Genomic DNA, 20,204 nt, shown 5'->3' with positions numbered 1-20,204 from the left:
TGAATTCATTTTTGTTGCTTGCTACTTAAAAATTGTGAAAATCTCTTTATAAAAATTAGTTTTGCAGTGAAAATTTGAAAATGAAGATATTTAAATATTCAAAAACAGGGTTTCCAAATAAAAACTGAACAATATTTACAGATGAAGGTTCATATTCTAAGTGAATCGGTCTGATAATTTTTTATGACAGATATTAAAAACAAAATGTAAGTAAATTTTGTACAAAATGATCCCAGAACCAAAAGTGTAAGACCACATCCATTGGTGATAATTAAGAAGAAAAAGAAAACTAAGTCCGGGAAGAAATCAATAAAAGCCGATCTGAGCTTGAAAAACGAGCATCAGATCTTAAGATCATTGTGAGCTACTCAGTGTTGATTAGTGTTTTTGTAAGTAATTTCACTTATGTTCAAAACCAGCAGAATTCTCGTGGGAATCATTTTGCATAAAAATTTCTTTGTTTAGCTTAGACACTCAGAATCTTAAAGTCATCACATGGAAAAGAAAAACAATATCTGCCTTGTTATACAACAACATTAAGAGTAAAACATTAAAGTTACAAATAAAATGCATAAATCGAAATTTAAAGTCCACTCGTAAGCATTTAAGTTTCGCTTAAGTCCAAGCCGCCACCCCAACTTGCCGGTGGAAAAGCGCTGCTTGAAAAATCGTGCAGCGATGGCGGCAGCCGTTAAGCGGACTTTTGTATTGTATTGTGGCAGCTGAAAATATATTATAATATTGTTATTGTTGTTGTTGCTGCACTTTTTTCGGACGCGTTGCTCTTATTAATTTTGCCGCCGCAAATGTTGCTGATTTGGCGCTACAACAACGACCGCAAACGCTGTGTGCGCCAGAGCCAACGCAGCAGCTTACGCGCTGCAATGGATTTTTGCACCGGAAAACTAAAAGAAAAACTAAAACAAACTCGAAACAATAAAACCCGTTTCGCTGCCACAGATACAGTTTCCAATAGTTTAGTTGTTATTACAAATATTGTTGCTGCTGTTGCGGCGCACAGCTGAGGCGGCTGCTGCTGCTGCCACAACTTTATGGCCCAAGCGTATAAATAAACGCCAAGAATACGAAATTGAAACAGTTTTTAGTGCGTTTTTGAAAACGTTTGATCACCGCAAATCGTTTGCCAAAGTGCCACAAAGTGTTTGCCGTACAAAGCAAAAGTTAAGCCACAAAGTCGCCTGTTAAAAGTTGCAAGTGAATCTCTTTTTTTGTGATTTAATTACACGCTCGTCGAAGTTTTCGCAAACAAAAATATATAAAATGGCTTTCAAGGTATGCAGGCGAAAGTGTTTGCAGTTGTTGTTTATTCTTAATACTGAAAAGGACTTTTTTGGAGGACATGAAAGAAAACGGAAAATTTGTTATTATATTATTTGTTTTTTGTGTCAAAAAAGGACACTTGAAGGTTGGAGAAACTGAAATTAAAGTGCTTTTTGCTTATTTTTTAACATTTGAGGAGAATACTTTGCTACATTTTCAAGTATTTGGTACTGATATGCGCCTAACATGTGTTTCCAGGGTTTCAAGAATGAGATCTGCTTGTTTTTTTAATAAATAAATAAAATTAAATATTTGGACTAGGAGTAATTTTTCAGTTTTCCTGAGTTCTAACTCAAAACTCTGTACTGTCTAATACAAAACTCTAATTTTCTCTTTCTTGAACCAATCCTTTGTGATCTTTGCAGTGAGCATAAAACCATTACCCTACTTAAGAGTCCACGCAGTGTGCATCGTAATTGAGTAAAAGCGACTAATTCCGCTCCTTAATTTGATTCAATATTATCGAACCGTAACCGTTTCATATTTGTTCGAACGATCGGTCCTCTTCCATGTCAATAAAAAGCTTTCCATAATACGATATTTTCGACTGTATTCGAAGGTGGTTATGGGTCATACATCCTTAAGATAAGGAGAAGTGTTTTTTTCAGGATCTATTCCATCGTATAATCGAAAAAAATACTTCATGCAGGAGAGCTTTTTACGGATAAAAACCAAAAAACCGTTATGACTGTCTATATTCTTCTGACAACTGACACAAAACGCTATCAGGATTCTAGTCCTAGTTTGAATAAAAAACCAAAACTCCTTCAATATGTGAAATAAATTATTGGTCCACCTTATGTGTTTCTTCGGCTACTTAAGTCAGCCTTTTTTTGAGGCTTTCGCCAATTTCATCTTTAATATTTATATTTACATATATATTTAATATGAAAGAATCGTATCTTCGAAAAAATAAAAAAGACATATTTCCTTATAATATTAGTAGCTATATGTTGTAAAATATAAAAAAAAATATTTTTTTCGAACTTCGAATCCATATAATTCGATTTTAGAAGCCAACTTCGAAAATCGAACAATACACTGTTATTACTTATGACTCAATCCCCCGGAAAAAAATAGTTTGATCCAATACCCATCCGAGTGTTGTGCTGTGTAATTTATCACAATTTTTCCATATTTTTTCATATCGAAATTCGAACTCAAATTTTCTGTTTCGGATACCAACTTCAAAAACGAAAAAAATTAATTTTTTTTTATAATTCAAGCTCTCGAAATTTCTTTAGAAAATATTTCAATTTTGCATTTAAGTTTAATTGAAAAATAATGCCATAAAGTATGAAAGTAAAATTATAAATAAAGAATACCATGAATTGTGTTCATGAAAAATACTAATTTCAACTTTCCTTTCTTCTACTCTGAATTTTACCGCTCGTGTTTGATTTTTTTCCATAAACTATGCTCTCGCACGTTTAATATTTCTTATATGTTTTAAATATTTTGCACTTCTCTTGCCATCCGTATGCTGCATAATGCATTTTAACGGGAAAATGTGGATGTCAGTATGTGCAAATTATTATTGTGACAAGTTGAAAATGTGGATACAAGCTCGAGATAAATACAGGAAAAGTTTAAAAATACACTGCCACATAATAGTAGGTGTACAGTTCTCAAAATAAATACATTATGCCACAAAAGCATGGGTTTCAACCTCATAATCAAATATACCTTCCCATATACGTAGACTTATTCACATATAATTCTTCATACAAAGTCAATGTGGCACACTAAAAATTTCCTATTGAAGATTTTAAATCAAAAAGCCAAGAAAAGTATATGAAAAACGAGAAACTTTGTAAGTTCAACACGCACAAATATTACAAGTTTGTTGTTGTTTATGTTGTTGCTTTAGCTTCGTTATAAATCCTTTAGCAGTTTCAGGAGTCAGCGAACGCGGCTACACAGACCTCATTTTCTTCATCTTTGCACAGCGCGAGTTGTTGTTTTCGCAAAAGTTTTCGCACAATTTTTTCCACTCACTCGCTCGCTTGCCAGCTCGCCGGCTGTTTGGCGAAAGTTTATTTTCAAAATGTTTACTCGCAAGTTCTGCCATTTTCTGTGTCGTAATCGCGGCATCTTTCCGTATTTCAACTGGAGTGCATTTTTCTTGCTTCTTGCTCTCTTTCTTTCCTTGTTTACCATCTTAGTGCCTTAAAGTCAGTGCAAGCGCTGTTCTTATCTCTTCTTCTTCTGCTGCGCTGCGGGCTTAAGTCAATTCCAGTGTACTAGTTAATCGCGTGTTGTATATTTTTAGCTGCAACGCAGCAGTTGCGCTCGTGAGTGATTTTCTAATTAAAGAATCTTTGAGCTGTCACTTGGGGAACCGTTAAAGAGAGGGATAACTTTTGTAATGAAACTTCTTTAATAATTTTGTGGCAGTGAAGGCTAAATCGGTTTAATTTATATTTTTCGAACTAATTGGTCCAGAATGTTTAATAATAGAGGTTGCCAGCTGTTGGTAATTTTTGACTCGAAAAAATGTATGAAGATAAAGAAACATTAAGATATGGGTATCAAACTGAAGAGAAAGCTCAGAAAGCCTACAATTGAAAATGTTTTCAAAACAGTGTTGCCACCTGTTTAAAATGTTTAATTTAATTAAGTTGATAAAACATTTATTACGATATATATTAATTATTATTATTAAACTAAATAGACATAATACAACTTTTTGTTGAGAAAAATTTCTGAGTAGCGTTGCCATCTATTTAAAAAAATTTGGTTTGGCAAATTAGATAAGAAAAGCGAATTATAAGATATAATAGGCATATGAAATATAAAAATAATTTTTTTGAAAATTTACACGAAAAAATATATTAGGGTTGCCACCTGTTACGTTTTTTGAATTATTGTTATTTTATTATTAACTGAAATACTACAATATAGATATCAATTTAAATAAGTATAATAATAATATCTGTTGAAGATATTTGTGAAGAGGGTTGCCATCTATTCAAAAAATGTTTATTTACTAAATTAGATATAACTTACAAAATGGATATGAAATTTAAACGTTTTAAGAATTTATAACTGAAATATTTAAAAAAGAGTGTTGCCACCTGTTTTTTTTCTAAAATAATATTGATACATTTAGTAAAATTTTGTAATATTTGAATCACATTAAATTGGTTTAAGAGCATGAAACAAACAATTTTAAAATTTCTGCAAATCACATTCAACAGCTAGAAAATTGACGACAATAAATAATGCAAACCACTCAGCTATAAAATTTACGCTTAGTATAGAACATAAAATATTTTATTGTATTGAATAAATGCATCTACAGTATACGAGCATATAAATATGTACAGTATTATATTTACGCATATTTTATAAACTCATACTGACCTACCTTCAGTGTCACGCTCCATACAAAATTACGCCAAACAAATAAACACAACAACAAATGTTAAGTACACACATGACGACAGTCTGAGAACTCTTTCAGTGCATTTTCACAGCAACAAAAAGCAAGAAATGCCAAAATTGTGTAGTGTTAAAGTGCATACTAAGGATATGCGTGCATTTGTGTGCGAGATGTTGACACTTCGATGCAAATCCGAAGGGTAGTACACACTAAATTTTAAGTGTTATGGTGTAGCTTCATTGTGTGTTTGCATATTTTTAGTATGTTCATACCCTTTGATTGCTTCACTTGAAAGAAATTGCACTCGTTTTCGATTTGCATATGTTATTTTATTGTGCATTTTTTGTATGTAAAATTGTGCAATTTTCAACAATATTTACACTGGTTGATAAATTCGGATTTCGGATATGAATAAATTGTGTTTTAGTAATGCTTTTATTTATATTGTTTTTTTTTTTCTTTTTTCACTTCTTGGTTAAGCATTTTATTTTGAATAAAGTCTCATTGATTTACCCAGATTTATATTATTCAAGGAACCTAATCCATTTTCGTAAGGTTTATCAAGACCTCAAATTTACAGTCACCAAAAATAATTCACTAATTCTCTTATTCCGCTAATATCTCACTAACTAAAGCTACATTTGCCTTCCCAGCCACACATGCGGGTGTTTTAAATTCCTTAGAGAACAGTTGGGCTCTTTGAAATTTTCTCCAAAAATATGATTGGTTCGAAAGGAAACATAATAGTTTTGATATAAATTTGAAATTCAGGTGTAAGGTGTCAGGTGGGCTTTAGAGGTTGAAAACAAGAGCATTTAAAAAACATTTTTTAAATATGTACTATCCTATATTTTATTTAAACGATTCAGCATATCAAAGATACATATTTGAACAGTATTTTGTGAAATTTTGGTTGGTACTTCATCTCCCATTAAGTGTCCAAAAACAGCTCTTGAACAGCTTAATTCATTATTGGATCAACTAAAAGCAGTAAACCAAAAATATTTCGATAGTACATGGATACATATGGTTAATGAACGAAGAAAAAAAAGAAAATATGAAAATTTGAATTTTTAACAAAGTTTTAAGAAAAAAAATCAATTTTTTGGTCCTATTTTCGCCATATACGATAGGCGGAACTTCCAAAGGTCCTGTTTAACAAATTGTATCAAGACAAAATTTAATAAGACAACAAATTTCTTTTCAAATATTGGAATTTTGAATCCCACCCAAACCCTTAGGTTAGGTTAGTCTGGTAGGCAAGAAAGCCACACATCGACCAATTTTGGTCCTTTGCGATACCAGATAGTGTGCCGTCACGTAGTCAATGAACTGTAGTCATCCTTTAGGATGCCTGCGCAATTTCAAAAGGTGATGTGGTTTGACTAACGATAACCTAACCCCTTCACTTTCTGTAATAATTTCACCATAGTGTAGGAGTAGAACTTAACAAAATTTAACACTTACTATTTTGCATATTCGAGAAGTTTAGTTAACTTTCTGAATAAAAAAAAAAACGGTTCAAAAAAACTGAGGCTCAAAATAACCTAGAAATTTCCTAAGACTATAAATATTATGTGTTCTCACTCTTGTAGGGACGATTACTCTTGATTACGAAATAATTTTGATGGACGTGGCGTATGAGTAACCCAAAGTACCTTCACCAAATAGAAAAGATATGTCATATAATCAAAAAAGTGTAGAAATTTTGAGTCATCGAAAGGTAATCAAAAGGCTAGCCTATCGTATTTTAAACACTTTTGATAGAAATGAAAAGTTAAAGGGGATTCTAAGACTATAATAGCGACTAGTGAGTGGAAAAATCAAGTATTAAATATTTTTTAGTACCACCCTAATGTAAATATATGCATTTAATATTAAATATATTTTATGAATTTAGCATTTTCTACCAATTAAAATTATTTAATTGCTTTTCAAGTTTTTTCTACCAATTTTCAGCCAAAATGGTGTTTCATTTTTGTTCATAAAACTTGGCATATCAACTTTAGAGAGCAATCTGAAATTCAACGCTAAATTGTTTTGTTTCGAAATTTTGTTGTTCGCGAGTATCAGCGAATTGAATTGCGCAGTTTCCTGGAAAAGCGAGCACTTCAACAATAACGAGCGCGCTAAATTCTTGTGCAATTAATGATTATATTTTGATATGCGCTTGGAAATTTGCGCACTATATACATATGTATATGTTACAAAAGAATCCACACTCGCTCAAAATTCAGTATTTGAGAAATTTTCCAACACCTTTATTTTCATAAAATACGCATTGGTAATGAAGGCGCCGCAGCTACAAGGCAGTGCTAGGTAGCGGCGTAACATTATCGGGTTTCCGATTTTCTGAAAATGTTAATTAAAACTTTAAGCATTACAAACTCTCCAAATGTCTGTGTGTGCATCGCAGCGCTGCGGCAGTGAAAAAGTTTGTCCATCACGACGCAGACACAGACACAGAAGACGCGCCAAAAAGTTGAACTTCGCGCTTGACGGAGTTACGGTGGGGTGTGGGCGCGATTGCAATTTATTTGCTGCGCATCCTGTAACTGTTTGCGCGGTTGTAAAGCGCGTGTTGTTGCCGTTAATTAATTGCGGCAAATGTGCGTTTTATTTGCTTGTGGCAACTGTATCACATGTGGCTGTGCGCCTCACAAAATATGCCGCGCCAATTAATTGTATTTAATTTACTGATTTTTATTGCGCTCTTCTTATCAGTTTATTTCATTGTACTTTATTGCAGGTTATTTTCGTTCTTGCCGCTTTGGTTGCCTGCGCGCATGCCAGACCCGGTGGCCCCGCTGCCTACTCCATCTCCGCGCCCAGCGTGGATCATGCCTCTGTGGGCAGCTCGCAGGAGCACACCGTCAAGGGTCACTACGGCCAGTCGTCGCAGTCGGACTACTCCAGCGCCGTGCAGACTGCGCATTCGCAATCGCACGTGCAGCGCTCAAGCATCAGCAATGACGCCGGACTGGCGCCACATGTCGGTGGTAAGTGTTTAAAAATATGGGTCCAAGGGCTTGTAAAAATTCGTGTGTGACATTTAAGTAATGTAATTAATCAAATAATATTTTATTTCGCACTACATTACACCACTTTAACCGTACCACATTACGCACTCTCACCTTCTCTTGCACTTTCGTATGCTTCTTCTGCACTCTTGCACTCTTGTACTCTTGCTTTCACTTACACTACTACTTAATAAAAAAAAACGAAAAAACTGCTTACATAAAAAAACGCAATTGCAAAAACAATAAGGTCATATCATCGCCGCCGCCGCGCCCATCGCTCACGCATATGCCGCGCCGGCCGCCTACGCCGCGCATGCCTACACCGCTCCAGCCGCCGCCACCATCAGTCACGGCTACGCGGCGCCCGCTTTGACTTTGGCACACTCTGCTCCGGCTCTCTCGCATGGCATCGCCTACGCCGCACCGGCTGCGAGTTATCACGCTCCCGCTTACAGCTACCAAGCTCCCGCTATTCAGTATGCTGCTGCCACTGCGCCCGCCTATGGTCATTATGCCGCCGCTCCTGCCGCTCTCTCGCATAGCTATGTCGCTGCTGCACCCGCCGCCACTTTGAAATACGCTTCGGCACCGGCTTATGGTATGTAGTTGTGCACCTACGCTTTGTGTGTAGCTTTTTTTTAACTCACAGGGAGCGTCAGTTTATTTAAAAATCTTTTAAAAATACAAAATCTGGTTAAATCTATAATTATATCCGCCTTGTGGTGTTGGGTTATAATTAAAAAAATACATAAGTGCTTATATCATAAATATATATTTTAAATTATACATTTATCTGCTATATTTTAGCCTAGTCCAGTCTGTATCGGTCAGTTGAACCCTCCTTAAAAATCTTAAAATCCCGGATTAAAACTTTATTGACAAATCTTGATCAGAAATCTCTGTCGGTCGCTCTTTCTTTATAATTTGATTTTTTTGCACATGCAATACCTTGTACGTTCCTCATATTCCAGCGCTAAACTTCTAATTTCCCTAAAAAATATTTTAAGGCGTTAATTTCTCAAGAGTACCGTATTGTCCAACAGCACCCCTACATACTCTTAATATACCAAGCACCAGTATAGAGACTTAAATGTTTTTTAACTACTTCAAGTTATTAGTGTTGCCACCCATTGGCAAATTATTAAGTTAAAATATATTATTCGCTAAAGAAACACTACAATGTGAAAGCTGAATAAGTTGTATGAAGTTGATGACTGAACTATTTTAATTGTTATTATATATTATTAGTTATTTTTTTATGAGCGTTGCCACCTATTTGAATATTATTTTTTATTTTGTGAAAATTCTTCATATCTCGATAATAGAAAACACGTTTAAGAGATGTTAAAATTGAAAATATCTTTCGTAAAGTGTTGCCACCTGTTTGTAAAATTTATTTAATTTTTCCAAAAATTTCTAATTAATGTTTAAGATGCAGTCTAATATACATACCACTCACATTTTCTTATCAAAATTTTTTCGTGTAGGGTTGCCACCTGTTCGTGAAAATATTTTCTTTCGACTCTTTAATAGTTTTTTTTTCTAAATTTTTAAATCAGAGTTCAAGATGTGCACTAATATACCTCTAAAATGTATAACATTTCACTTCAATGCGCTCTTTTTTGAGAATTTTTTTGAAATTCTTAGAAGTTAAGGCACACTTTCATAATAATATTGAGCATCAGCTGAAGAAAATTCACTCTTCCCGAGTTTGAGGAATTTTTTCTTTTTTTTTAGTTTATATATTACTTATGTATATATATATTATGTATTTATATACCAAATTTGATCTTAATACGTTTGCATGTACCTATATTTATGCATGTTGCTGTATAAATAGCATTTACTTTTACTAATGAGCAATTTAACTTTATATTCAGCCAACTTTTGCACTGCAAAGATTTTACTTTTGAAATGAACTTTATAATTGTTTGTGTATATACTTAATATGTGGGTGTGTGTATATTCTATGTAAGGGTATGGAAGCAAATAGCAAATAATATCTTATTTATAGAAGCGTCTACTCTTCTTCGCATTGAGATATTTAAATATACATACGTACCACATATAAAACTAATTTTTGTACCCAACGCCAGTTTGGCACAAGTGTATTATAGTATTATGGTTCAATAGAGTTTGATATTCCAGAGAAGCGTATATATTTGTATATTGAATGGAAATGTAAAATATTTTTTTTTTTATTTTTTTGCTATTCAAACGGGGTAGTCTATCAGATAACGGTATTTTTTAATGTATAAAACATTATACTTACTTATACCATATAAGTACTTAATAACTCTCCACTCCATAACATGATCAAACAGTTATAATTGTTTAACCAAAATGTTATCAAAAGAATACACCGATATTAACCCATATAAAGAGCTCTGTCAACAGATTCACTCACCACTTATATTCTACTCGTATAAAAATACATATCTGCATATAAAAGTCTATTGCGTAGGTTAACTCCATAGGCAGCACAGACATAGTAACCGCCAACAGCATTGACTGCTTACGACATATTCTATATATGAAAAAACAACAAACACACGCATAAAACATTTGTTTTTGTCGACCACAACCACCCATTGAAGCTTATATGTTTATCATATTCTTTTGTGGCAACACTAAGTTACATATTGACTGCCACATTTAATCTACTTAAAAGCTTTATGCAGTCAGGTGATGTGTTGTTGAACTTTGTAATGAAGCGTGAACAAAAACGAAAGACACTTTAAAATATATATTAACGACTATGGATGAAGGCGTAGAGATAGCATACATTTAGAGTGAGAGAGAGCGCATTAAAAAGTATTGTACATGCATACATTTAGGCGCTGCGGCCTCTTTGTTGTACGCAATGTGCTAGAAAATGTGTGTTATTCTAGAAATGAAGTTTGTTTGCGTAACCGACTTAGCGTTTTGTGGGAACTTTATGTTATATAGTGTAATATTAGTTTACAATAATAAATACGAAAGATTTAGGGCTTAAAAAATGTTTAACTTAGCTTAAAACTAGCTTAAATTCATATGCAATAGAATGATCTAGAGCTTAGGAACCAATACTTGAAAAAAAAATCTTATATTAAATCGAAGAACTTTCGCCAATGAAAGCACAAAAGTACAAAGCTCAATTTCTCACTTTCAACCTGTAATGATGCGGCGGCATTCAAACGGAGATTTTGGAACTGAAGTTGCTTAAAAAAACATGCATCCTGAATTTGAACTTTTGAAGCTTTGAAAGCTTTCACTTACAAATCGCATTTATATAATCACAATGGTACTGGTTATATTAAAAGGAAGAAATCATTACTAGTCTTATTTACTTTAATAATTATTTGAGAGCTTTGAGCTTTCACGATGAACAGGGAGCATGACACTCATTATCAGTCTTAAACTCTCTCTCTCTGAGAGAGAAAACTTACGAGCTTAAGTTCGAAGCTAAATTATGAGCAAGGATCTCTTCCATTTTGAATTGCATGTCACCGCAGATACTCTGGAGCCTTTTATTACACTCACCTTTAGTGCTCCGGAGCTTTGGAGCTTTTGAGGAGATCTTGAACACACGCATATCAATTGCTCTCCTGTAACATTTTCAAATTTAACTTTGATTTCTTTAATGTAATTTTGGACCTGAATTTGAACATTAAGATTCTTTCTTTCTCTTGTCCGCTCCTCTATTCTCACAGCCAAAATAATTTCTTTGCTAGATAAAATAAAAATTCTCAAACCAAAAGAATAATTTTCTCGCTCCCAATCCAGTCAAATGCAGACCAATAAGTCACGTACTCAATAAGTCAATTTTTAATTTACTTTTGTCACAGTGGGGACATGCTACCGTAGAGATGTGTGTATGTAATGCTGTATTGCTACCTAATTTCCGTGCATTCCCCACAAGTCACACACACAAACGAACTTTTAAAGAACTTGAAAGCAGAATTATTTTATAAAGATACTGCCCAAGTTGGCACACGCTTGCACATTACATTACTTCTGCTCCATTAGAGCAGGACTCCTTACCTCTCTCTTCCATTAAACGCCATGCTGTATCTTCCTCGCTTCAAGCACACTACAAACGCTCGATTGACGTACTGGACGTTTGTCAAGTCAATTCATTTGCTCGTCGCACAATTTCGGACACATATTGGACAGCTGTGAAATAGCACCGTTATCAGACACACATAGCTCACAACGCTGAGGCGCACGAGAGCTTGGCGTGGCAGCACTCACTGCATAGTATGAGTGGCTTGCAGCAACAAAAATAATCAATCATTATTAATTTTTGGTCCGCCCGTCGCGCTCTTGGCGCATTTTCGGCAACTGTCTCCAGTGCCGTTATGTCGTCAAAGTGTGTGAGTCTGTCGCTCTCTCTCCATCACTGCCGTCCAAGTCCATTGCAGGCTTCTGATTGATGTCTCTTCCGGCGCGCGTCGCCTGCCGCTGGCACTTTTGTTAGCAAATTTCGTTAAGCTGTCAGTCTTCTGACTGTCTGTCCAAGCAAGCGGCCAGCGCTGCAGTCACCGCCTCACAACACATACTCAAACAAGCTGCAATTTGTTGGCATTTTTTATTGTCCGTCCACGCCCGTGGGGATTTGTTTCGCTGTTCGTCGCTTGTTTTCTCGTTCGCTAACATGTTTTGCTTATTTGTTTCGCGTTTTATAGCAAACTTTTAACTTCCTGCTTTTTACTCACGATTTCCGTCTGTTTATTTTGTATTATTTTATTTCATTTTTTCATTTCTCTATTTATATATTTATGTCAACCTTCGGTACCTTACAAATGCTAGCGCCGGCTAATTTTTCTCTGGTGCACAATTTGCAAGTTGTCGCGCCCAAAGCTGTGCTACAATACTGGAAGCAACAAATATTCGCTTGTGACTTTTAAAGTCGGCATAAATATATATAATTATATATTCTTAAAGTGTATATATAGTGCTTTGGACGGCTTTAAGGTGACTAGAATGACAATTTGGTCGAAGGTAAATTAAAATTGATAGTGATAGATTTAAGTAATATGTGGCATTATTGTCTTTTGAACTATTAAATTGTTTTGTTTGCGTATTAAATTAAATATTTTACTATAAAACTTTAACCAAATTTTATACCGGTTGCCCACAGATTGCTTCCAAGCTAGTATATTTGAGCATTCAGCCTAAAGGTAGGCCTTGAAAAAATGAAAAAGTCAGTTTTTAAAATATATTAGAGACCTGCTTATTTCCCAAGAGAACTATGAGCAGCAACAACAAAGCAAAACACTCGTATTATACAAAGCGTATAGATTTGAACCGTTATTTATGATGACTTGAAGTTATTAGTATTGCCATATATTTGAAAGTTATCAGATTAAAAAAAAAATTTCGTTAAATAAATACTATAAAATTCAGTCGAAGAGCTAAATAGTTTAAATAATTTGAATATATATTTTGGAGAGATTTGCCACCTGTTCGCAAAATTAATTTATTTAAAAATAAAAAAAAATAATATTAATTTTCAGAAAAGCTGAAAGTTAAAAATAATTTTCGTGAAGTGTTGCCACCTGTTCGGAATTTTTTTTTTATTTTAAAAGAGAAAAAAAAAACATTTTCAATACATTTCTAATATACAAGCTGAATGTTTTTTAAGTTTTAATTTTCGTTGAGAGTTGCCATTTGTTCGAAAAATTATTATTTTTTAATATTTTTTCCAATTTCTTTACATTACATTTAAATACTTAATTAATATACTTTTAAAATTTCCAATATTGATTCTCATTGCTCTTTCTTTTAAGAGTTTCTGCGAATTTCTCGAAGGTTAGCGCACAACTTGGATTTAATTTTTATTATACTTCCTAATATGTTATCGTTGTTAATCAGAAAGAGAACGATTCTAAGATGTTGTCGAAGACCCACATTTCTACTTCTTGTAAAGCATGTTTTAATGTTTTCTTTCATTTTTTTTTAATCAATGATCCTTTGTTTCAATTACAGTGTTCTCCAAAAAGTCAGTAATTTCTGCTTGTCCACACAATCCGTAGCTTCAAAAATTTACTACCTTAAATTTCTAGTTCAAAGTCAAGACAAATACTCAGTCAACATTTTAAGCACATCATTAATTCCGAACAAATAATAAATTTTCCAACATAAAAGAGCTGAAGAGTCTTTATGCCACAACACAACCTCTTAAGCCCTCATGCATATATGTATATATATGAGAGCAGTACAAACGGACTCACATCAAAACTGCATTATTACATAATATTTGTCATAAATTTTTCATGCATTCAAGGAACGAATCACAACCGAGCGCTTACAAAGGAATACATGAGCGCCAACACACTTGTATGTTGTATATATGTAAGTGTATGTGTGTATATGTAGTTGTGACTGCAAGTTGTCATAAATTCAACTGTGACGACGACTATTCGCCACTTTACTTTGCACCGCATTGATTTATGGCATTCTCGCACTATGCACACAATGTGCCGTTATGGCTTTTGTGCGCATTAAAAACAACAGGACGGACACACTCACACACAGACATACATATCTATATGTAAAGGTGTATAAGTGAATTCAACTGAAATCTGATCTACATTATCACTTGCATTATTCTTGGCGCTCGCCCTTCTCTCCTCCACCATTTCGCATTTAATTTGTTCGCGGCAAGCCACTGCAGGTGCCTGCAGTGCTAAGAAGAAATTCCATTTTCCTCGCCTGGAAGCTGAAATCCCATAAGTGCGTGTGCGCATGTGTGCTTACAAAGCCTTTAGCACTCACACTTGACTTGTCTGACATCTTTGTCTATTTACGAGTGCGCGTCGCTATGCATCAGGTTACACATTCAACGAATGCTGTGCTGAGTGTTCTATTCGACCGTCTTCGGCATGCAGACACTCCTGTGTCTGCCGGTGTTGTCTTACAATGCGCGAATAAATGCATTTTAAAACAATTTAATGTGCTGTGTGTGCACACGTGTGGCACAAAAGTTTTTGAGTGCGAAGACGTTTGCATTTGAAATTTCAAATTACTTGGCAACCCTATGCATGGATTTCCCTTTACTGCGGGTACTTCACGTTTAATGAATGCACGGTTGATCTGACATTACTTAATGTGCTATAATTGTTGAGAATTTCTTATTTTGTTAACTGGTTGGGAATTACAGAAGCAAGTTGATAAGTCAATGAATTTTTTGCATAAAAAACATTTTATTGCCTCAAGTATGACTATAGCTTTAAATATATATTTAGTCTAATATGTGTTCCTTCAACTTCAGTCATCCTCTTATACCATATTCAGCATTGTATACCTCCAGTTTTACTAAAATATGTCACTCAAGAACCAGAAGAACCACTTCAGCGCATGGTTATTCCATAAGCTAAATTAATAGTGTCATGATGAGAGACTCCTCAAGTATCACAAGCCTTTGATTCTGAGTTTCCAACTCAGTTCAATGTGGTCCCTCTTTGGAATACAGGTCTCACATTATATAGACTCTCAAACGGGTTTCAATTTGAGGAAAATTGTCCACGGTTTCAAAACTCCGACGTTGGCAGTAAGAGTCAAGGCTTGGAGATATTTCATGTGGACTTTGTTTTAGCGTAATATTAGTTAAGAGATTCTATTGGTGATATTGGTTCTGGAGACGTCCTAGTTTTCTGATTGTAGAAATAACACCCTCTAAATTAAAAGATTCCATTACCTTTATATACATATTCTGCCAGATGTCATGCTTTAACATAGAACGAAAGAATCTGTTGATCCATGCCTCGGTGTTTCAACAGTCAATGTGTCTAAACCTCAATCGGTCTAAACCTCAAAGTGTAACGATGTCGAATCGTTTTTCCTTGACTATTATGAAAAGACCTCAGATCGTAAGGGAACTCTTCGACTTCTCTTTGATTGAAAACTAATCTGGACAGAAGTTGTGTCAAATATGGGATAATAGAATGTGGTTTTCAATTTAAATATAAGATAGAAGAATGTTATATGATCTTCAACTATCATATTCTAGGTTCTCAGACAAGTTTTGTTATGCAGAAAATCATTTTAAATCCGACTACAGAGGAATGACAATTCTTTAAAATATCACAATCTAAAAGTATCGATCCCAGATCTAATATTTTCAAATTTATTCATACTTAATTTCTGATCGGACCTTTCTTGAAGCTAAGTAATAATAGTAGAACCAACTAAACAATACAAACGAACGCCAATTTAACTAATTTTGTGAAGCCTAAATGGGAGCCTCTGGGAATTTTAATTACCTTAAACACAATACAAACTCACAGCAACAACCAAAGCTCAGCATATGCGCATTAAACGGCTTACAACGCTTCGGTAGCGAGGATAAACTATTAACCGAACAACATATGACAACAAGTTAGTCGCTATCAGGTAGGAAGGCACATTTCGCGTTAAATGCCACGAGGAAGAGACACGCGCTGCAACTATGTCGACTTTAATTATCCCAACAAGTCATTATCGACGAGATAATAAAGCAGCTGCAGCGTAGTGGCTGCGTGGTATACACAGGTTGGCGTTGCTCGGAGCTTAAAAGCTTTATGGCCGGTGGGGGTGTTATTATCAAAATATTTACGGTTTCGTGGAAACATTTGTATTCAACTTACAGTTTGTGTGTGGCGGCGTAATAAACTACGGCATACTTGCGGATAAATAAGCCGCCATTTCTGTAGGTATATCTCCATATTATAGACTGAAATGAGTGTTTCTACTTTCCACGTTGCCTGTAATTCAGTGTGCACAGCAACTTGTTCATGGAAAGTTACCAATTTCAGTTAAACATGCGCTAAAAAGTTCGCTAACGAGCTTTTAATTAGAAATTACAGATACATAAGTGGGTTGAAGATATTAGTTTGTAGTTGAGAAAATAATTGTCTTATCATTTCGTTGAAGCACCGTGAGATTTCTTCGACCTATAAAAGAAAAGTTGAATGGAGTGAATTTTTTTTCATCTGAATTTTTTTCTATCAACGACTTTCGAGTGAAAAAGTCCTGGCGTGAGATTTCTTCGATCTACAAGAGAAAAGTAGAACACAGCGATACTTCTTGAGTGCTTATGAGTACTCTTTAATTATATTTTATGAATTCTTTTCTATCAACGACTTACGAGTTCTTTAAGTATCTGAATACTTCTAAGGTTGACTGAGTACTTTGGATTATTTTTTATGATATTCTAAGGAATAAATTTCTGTCAATATTTTTGAGTATCGAATGCTGGACACAATGACTTTTGAGTAAGAATTGGAGTAGTGTCGATATAGAGTACCAATATTTAGTATTTAATATTTTGGAGTACTCATCTTGTATTGTTCGTTAGTTCTGAGTCATATATTTAATATATATTTATTTAATATATAGTATTTTTGTCTGAATGAGTATTGAATACATACCATTAATGAAGTGTTCTAGCAATGAGTTGAAGAAAACGATTTAGAGTATTTGAAGTCTGTGTTAAGTTCGCTTGATCACTATGGTATTTCAAATCAATTTTGAGTACAAAAAATTTAAATTTTTTAATGGCTTTGAGTACACAAATCGAATTATTTGTTACTTTTGAGCAATTTAAATAGAGTTGGTCACTAGATTAAGTATCAACTATACTCAAAATTATTTATAGAGAATGATTTTGAAAAATCAAGCACCGAACAAAAATTTGAAGCATACATTTGGGCGAAAATTTAATAAAATATCTTTATATGAGACACATCGGAAAACTTTCTGAAAGCTTCTGTAAAATGAGCTTGCTTTATAAGATATTTCTTTATAGCTGTAGTGTTTAAGTTGTTGGCGTGTTATAAGTAATGAAAAATGAATTTATTTTAATATTTCAAGGCATATTGCGCCTAGAGGTATACCTTATAGACCATCTTATTTAAACAGTAATTTCTTCTTTTATTTTTCTGTCACTTTATAAACTATTCATTCATGCCACTAAAACAAAATATATATTTATGATAAATATTTTTTCCATTTCTCTTTTCTTTCACATTCCTCATATGCCTGAATACGTAACTGCAGTAGGACCCGCACTACTTGGACACGCTAGCTTGGCACATGGTTTACCACTCGCTGCACCAGCCTTGGCACCGCTCGCCGTTAAGTAAGTAAATTAGTTTAAGGCGGAGAGAGAAATAAAGAGAGAGTGAGTGCAGCTATATACTGTAACTAAATTTAAATTGTTGCTCATTATGTAAGGCTTACTAAACAGTGTTTACTACTCGGAGGTCATGCAGTGAGATTTTTATTTCAAACTCATTTGCAACGTTATTCTTTTCCAACACTCTTTAATAAAATTTCATTGACCTTGCTTCGCAGGACCCTCGCCGCACCCGCTTTAGTGCATACCGCCGTTGCTGGACATGGAGTGCATTACGGTTACTAAGCGAAAGGGACACACAGAACAGGAGCTTGAGAGTAGGAGTGAGTGAGAGAGCAGCAGTGGAGTGAGATGGAGATGGAAGCGTTCAAAGCGCGTTGGTTGTGCGCCAACGCCAACATCGTGAAACTAAATAACAACAAAAAACAAAAAAATAATAATAACTAAAATAAAAAAAACAGTTATAAGCATAAAAAAGAAACAAAGCAAAGATGTAAATAAGAAAAGAAGAAAACAAAATGATAACATTATTATATGTAGGATAACAGCAGGAAATTACAACAAGAACAACAGCACAAAACGATACCGACAACAACAACAGTAGCAGCAACAACAACAACAAACAGCACAACAATGAATAACAATTAAAACAACACACACGCAAATGCAAAAACCAAAAAAAAAAAACACGAAAAGAGACGACGCAAAAAATGAGCGAGTATGTGTGGCAAGTAGCAAGCGGAAGCGGAAGCGCTGGCAAAAAACAGGTGGGAGACGAAAAAAGCGCATGCATAATTTGTAAATAACTTTCGCTATTATATTTTGCGTGTAAAAATGTGGCAACAACAACAACAAACACCTACAACACAGCCACAAGCCATGTACGCGGCTGCGGCAGTCAATATATGCGCTTTACAGCAGTGTAAGCCACAGCGCCTAAAAGTATGCAGCGAAAAACTACAATAGTCCACCGCGCTCCATCCTCGCTTTTGCCTGAATTTTCGATTTTCATTATTCGATTGTCTTCCGCTGTGATTTGCATTTAATTCCACGAAATTCCGCGCAACAATGTCATTTCATGCAACAACGCCTTAATACTTGCGAATATACACTCGTGCATATTCCACTTCCTTTGTATGTGTATTCATATGTGTTCGTGTGTGTGTGTGTGCATCCTCCGAACATCACACCAATTCATTCATTGTTATTCTCTCCATTTACGTTTTATACTCTATGTATGTGTAAGTTGTTTTTATCGCGGTTAAATTTTAGTTTTTCATTTGAATTTTTATTTTGGTTTTGTTTGTCAAATAATAATGAATACATAAACACTTAAATCACTTTCTCTACACAATGCGCATTTCTCAGCTTTGTTTGCGTTTTCAATTTGTATATTATTGTCTAATAATATTGTACGAATTTATATACGAAAATATGAAATGTTAAAATAAAGCGAATGCTAATGCTGTGGAATAAGTCAAGATTTGTGTGGTTTCAATTTTCAAAGTTTCCTTTAGAGATTTTCAGCAGTGAAAAGAAAAGGTGGGTGAATTTGTTTTTGGGTACTTTACTGGGAGAAAGAAAGGGTTTCTGAAAAAGTTTCTATCGAGAAAATAACAAACTTTAGAGATCAGCAGCGCTTACAGGCCCCGAAGATGTCAAATAGATAGTATAGAATGAATATGATATATAGCACATTCTCCGAAGTGTATTAACGAGCTCGAACAGATCATTACATAGAGTAAGTACTATTCTATCAATCGCATATGGATAAGTATATAGATATTTAGGAGATCGAATATAGATAGATCTACCAACAAAGTGACATAATTAGTGGAATATTTCAAATAAGTGAAGAATCGTAATCACCAATAAGCTCTTGAAATACACTTGAGAACTATACATATTATATTTGATTTACACCAATCTATGATTAACCATTTGACATTATTTATTGAACGAGGACATGACGAAATATCTCCTGTCATCAAACAAACAGTCAGCGCATTCGCGTCTTGGCTTCCAAATCACTGTTGACAGTTATAGCTTTGAAGTTGTAGATAATTTCGTATACCTGGGCACCAACATCAACACCGATAATAATGTCAGCCTTGAAATCCAACGCAGAATCACTGTAGCCAACAGGTGCTACTATGGACTGGCTAGGCAATTGAAAAGTAAAGTCCTCTCTCGACGAACAAAAACTAAACTCTGCAAGTCCCTCATCTATTCCGTCCTACTTTATAGTGCAGAAGCGTGGACGGTGTCAACATCCGATGAGACGGCACTAGGAGTTTTCGAGATAGGTTTTGCGGAGGATTTATGGTCCCTTAAACATTGGCAACGGCAGATACCGCAG

At 34.6% G+C, this 20,204-nt stretch overlaps 1 protein-coding gene across 1 annotated transcript; it reads left to right on the top strand.

The window, feature by feature from the left end:
* The first annotated feature begins 1,078 nt into the window (after positions 1–1,078).
* LOC105208789 (cuticle protein 16.5) lies at positions 1,079–19,326 on the top strand. The gene is made up of 5 exons (XM_011178826.3): positions 1,079–1,293; positions 7,476–7,725; positions 7,994–8,344; positions 17,767–17,848; positions 18,064–19,326. The coding sequence occupies exons 1-5, from the start codon at positions 1,282–1,284 to the stop codon at positions 18,128–18,130; spliced, it is 762 nt and encodes a 253-aa protein (XP_011177128.1). The 5' UTR covers positions 1,079–1,281; the 3' UTR covers positions 18,131–19,326.
* The last annotated feature ends 878 nt before the right edge of the window (positions 19,327–20,204 follow it).

The sequence above is a fragment of the Zeugodacus cucurbitae genome, chromosome 5 (assembly GCF_028554725.1).
Source record: "Zeugodacus cucurbitae isolate PBARC_wt_2022May chromosome 5, idZeuCucr1.2, whole genome shotgun sequence".
In the NCBI taxonomy this organism is placed as follows: domain Eukaryota; kingdom Metazoa; phylum Arthropoda; class Insecta; order Diptera; family Tephritidae; genus Zeugodacus; species Zeugodacus cucurbitae.
The sequence above is the reverse complement of the archived record's forward strand: the minus strand, read 5'-3'. Positions and strand labels throughout refer to the sequence as shown.

What these genes read in the sequence shown, in the direction of transcription:
- LOC105208789 (XM_011178826.3), top strand. An exon ending in CGCTTCGGCACCGGCTTATG is followed by an intron (nt 8,345 to 17,766) that starts GTATGTAGTTGT and finishes ACGTAACTGCAG; the next exon opens with TAGGACCCGCACTACTTGGA. An exon ending in TTGGCACCGCTCGCCGTTAA is followed by an intron (nt 17,849 to 18,063) that starts GTAAGTAAATTA and finishes CTTGCTTCGCAG; the next exon opens with GACCCTCGCCGCACCCGCTT.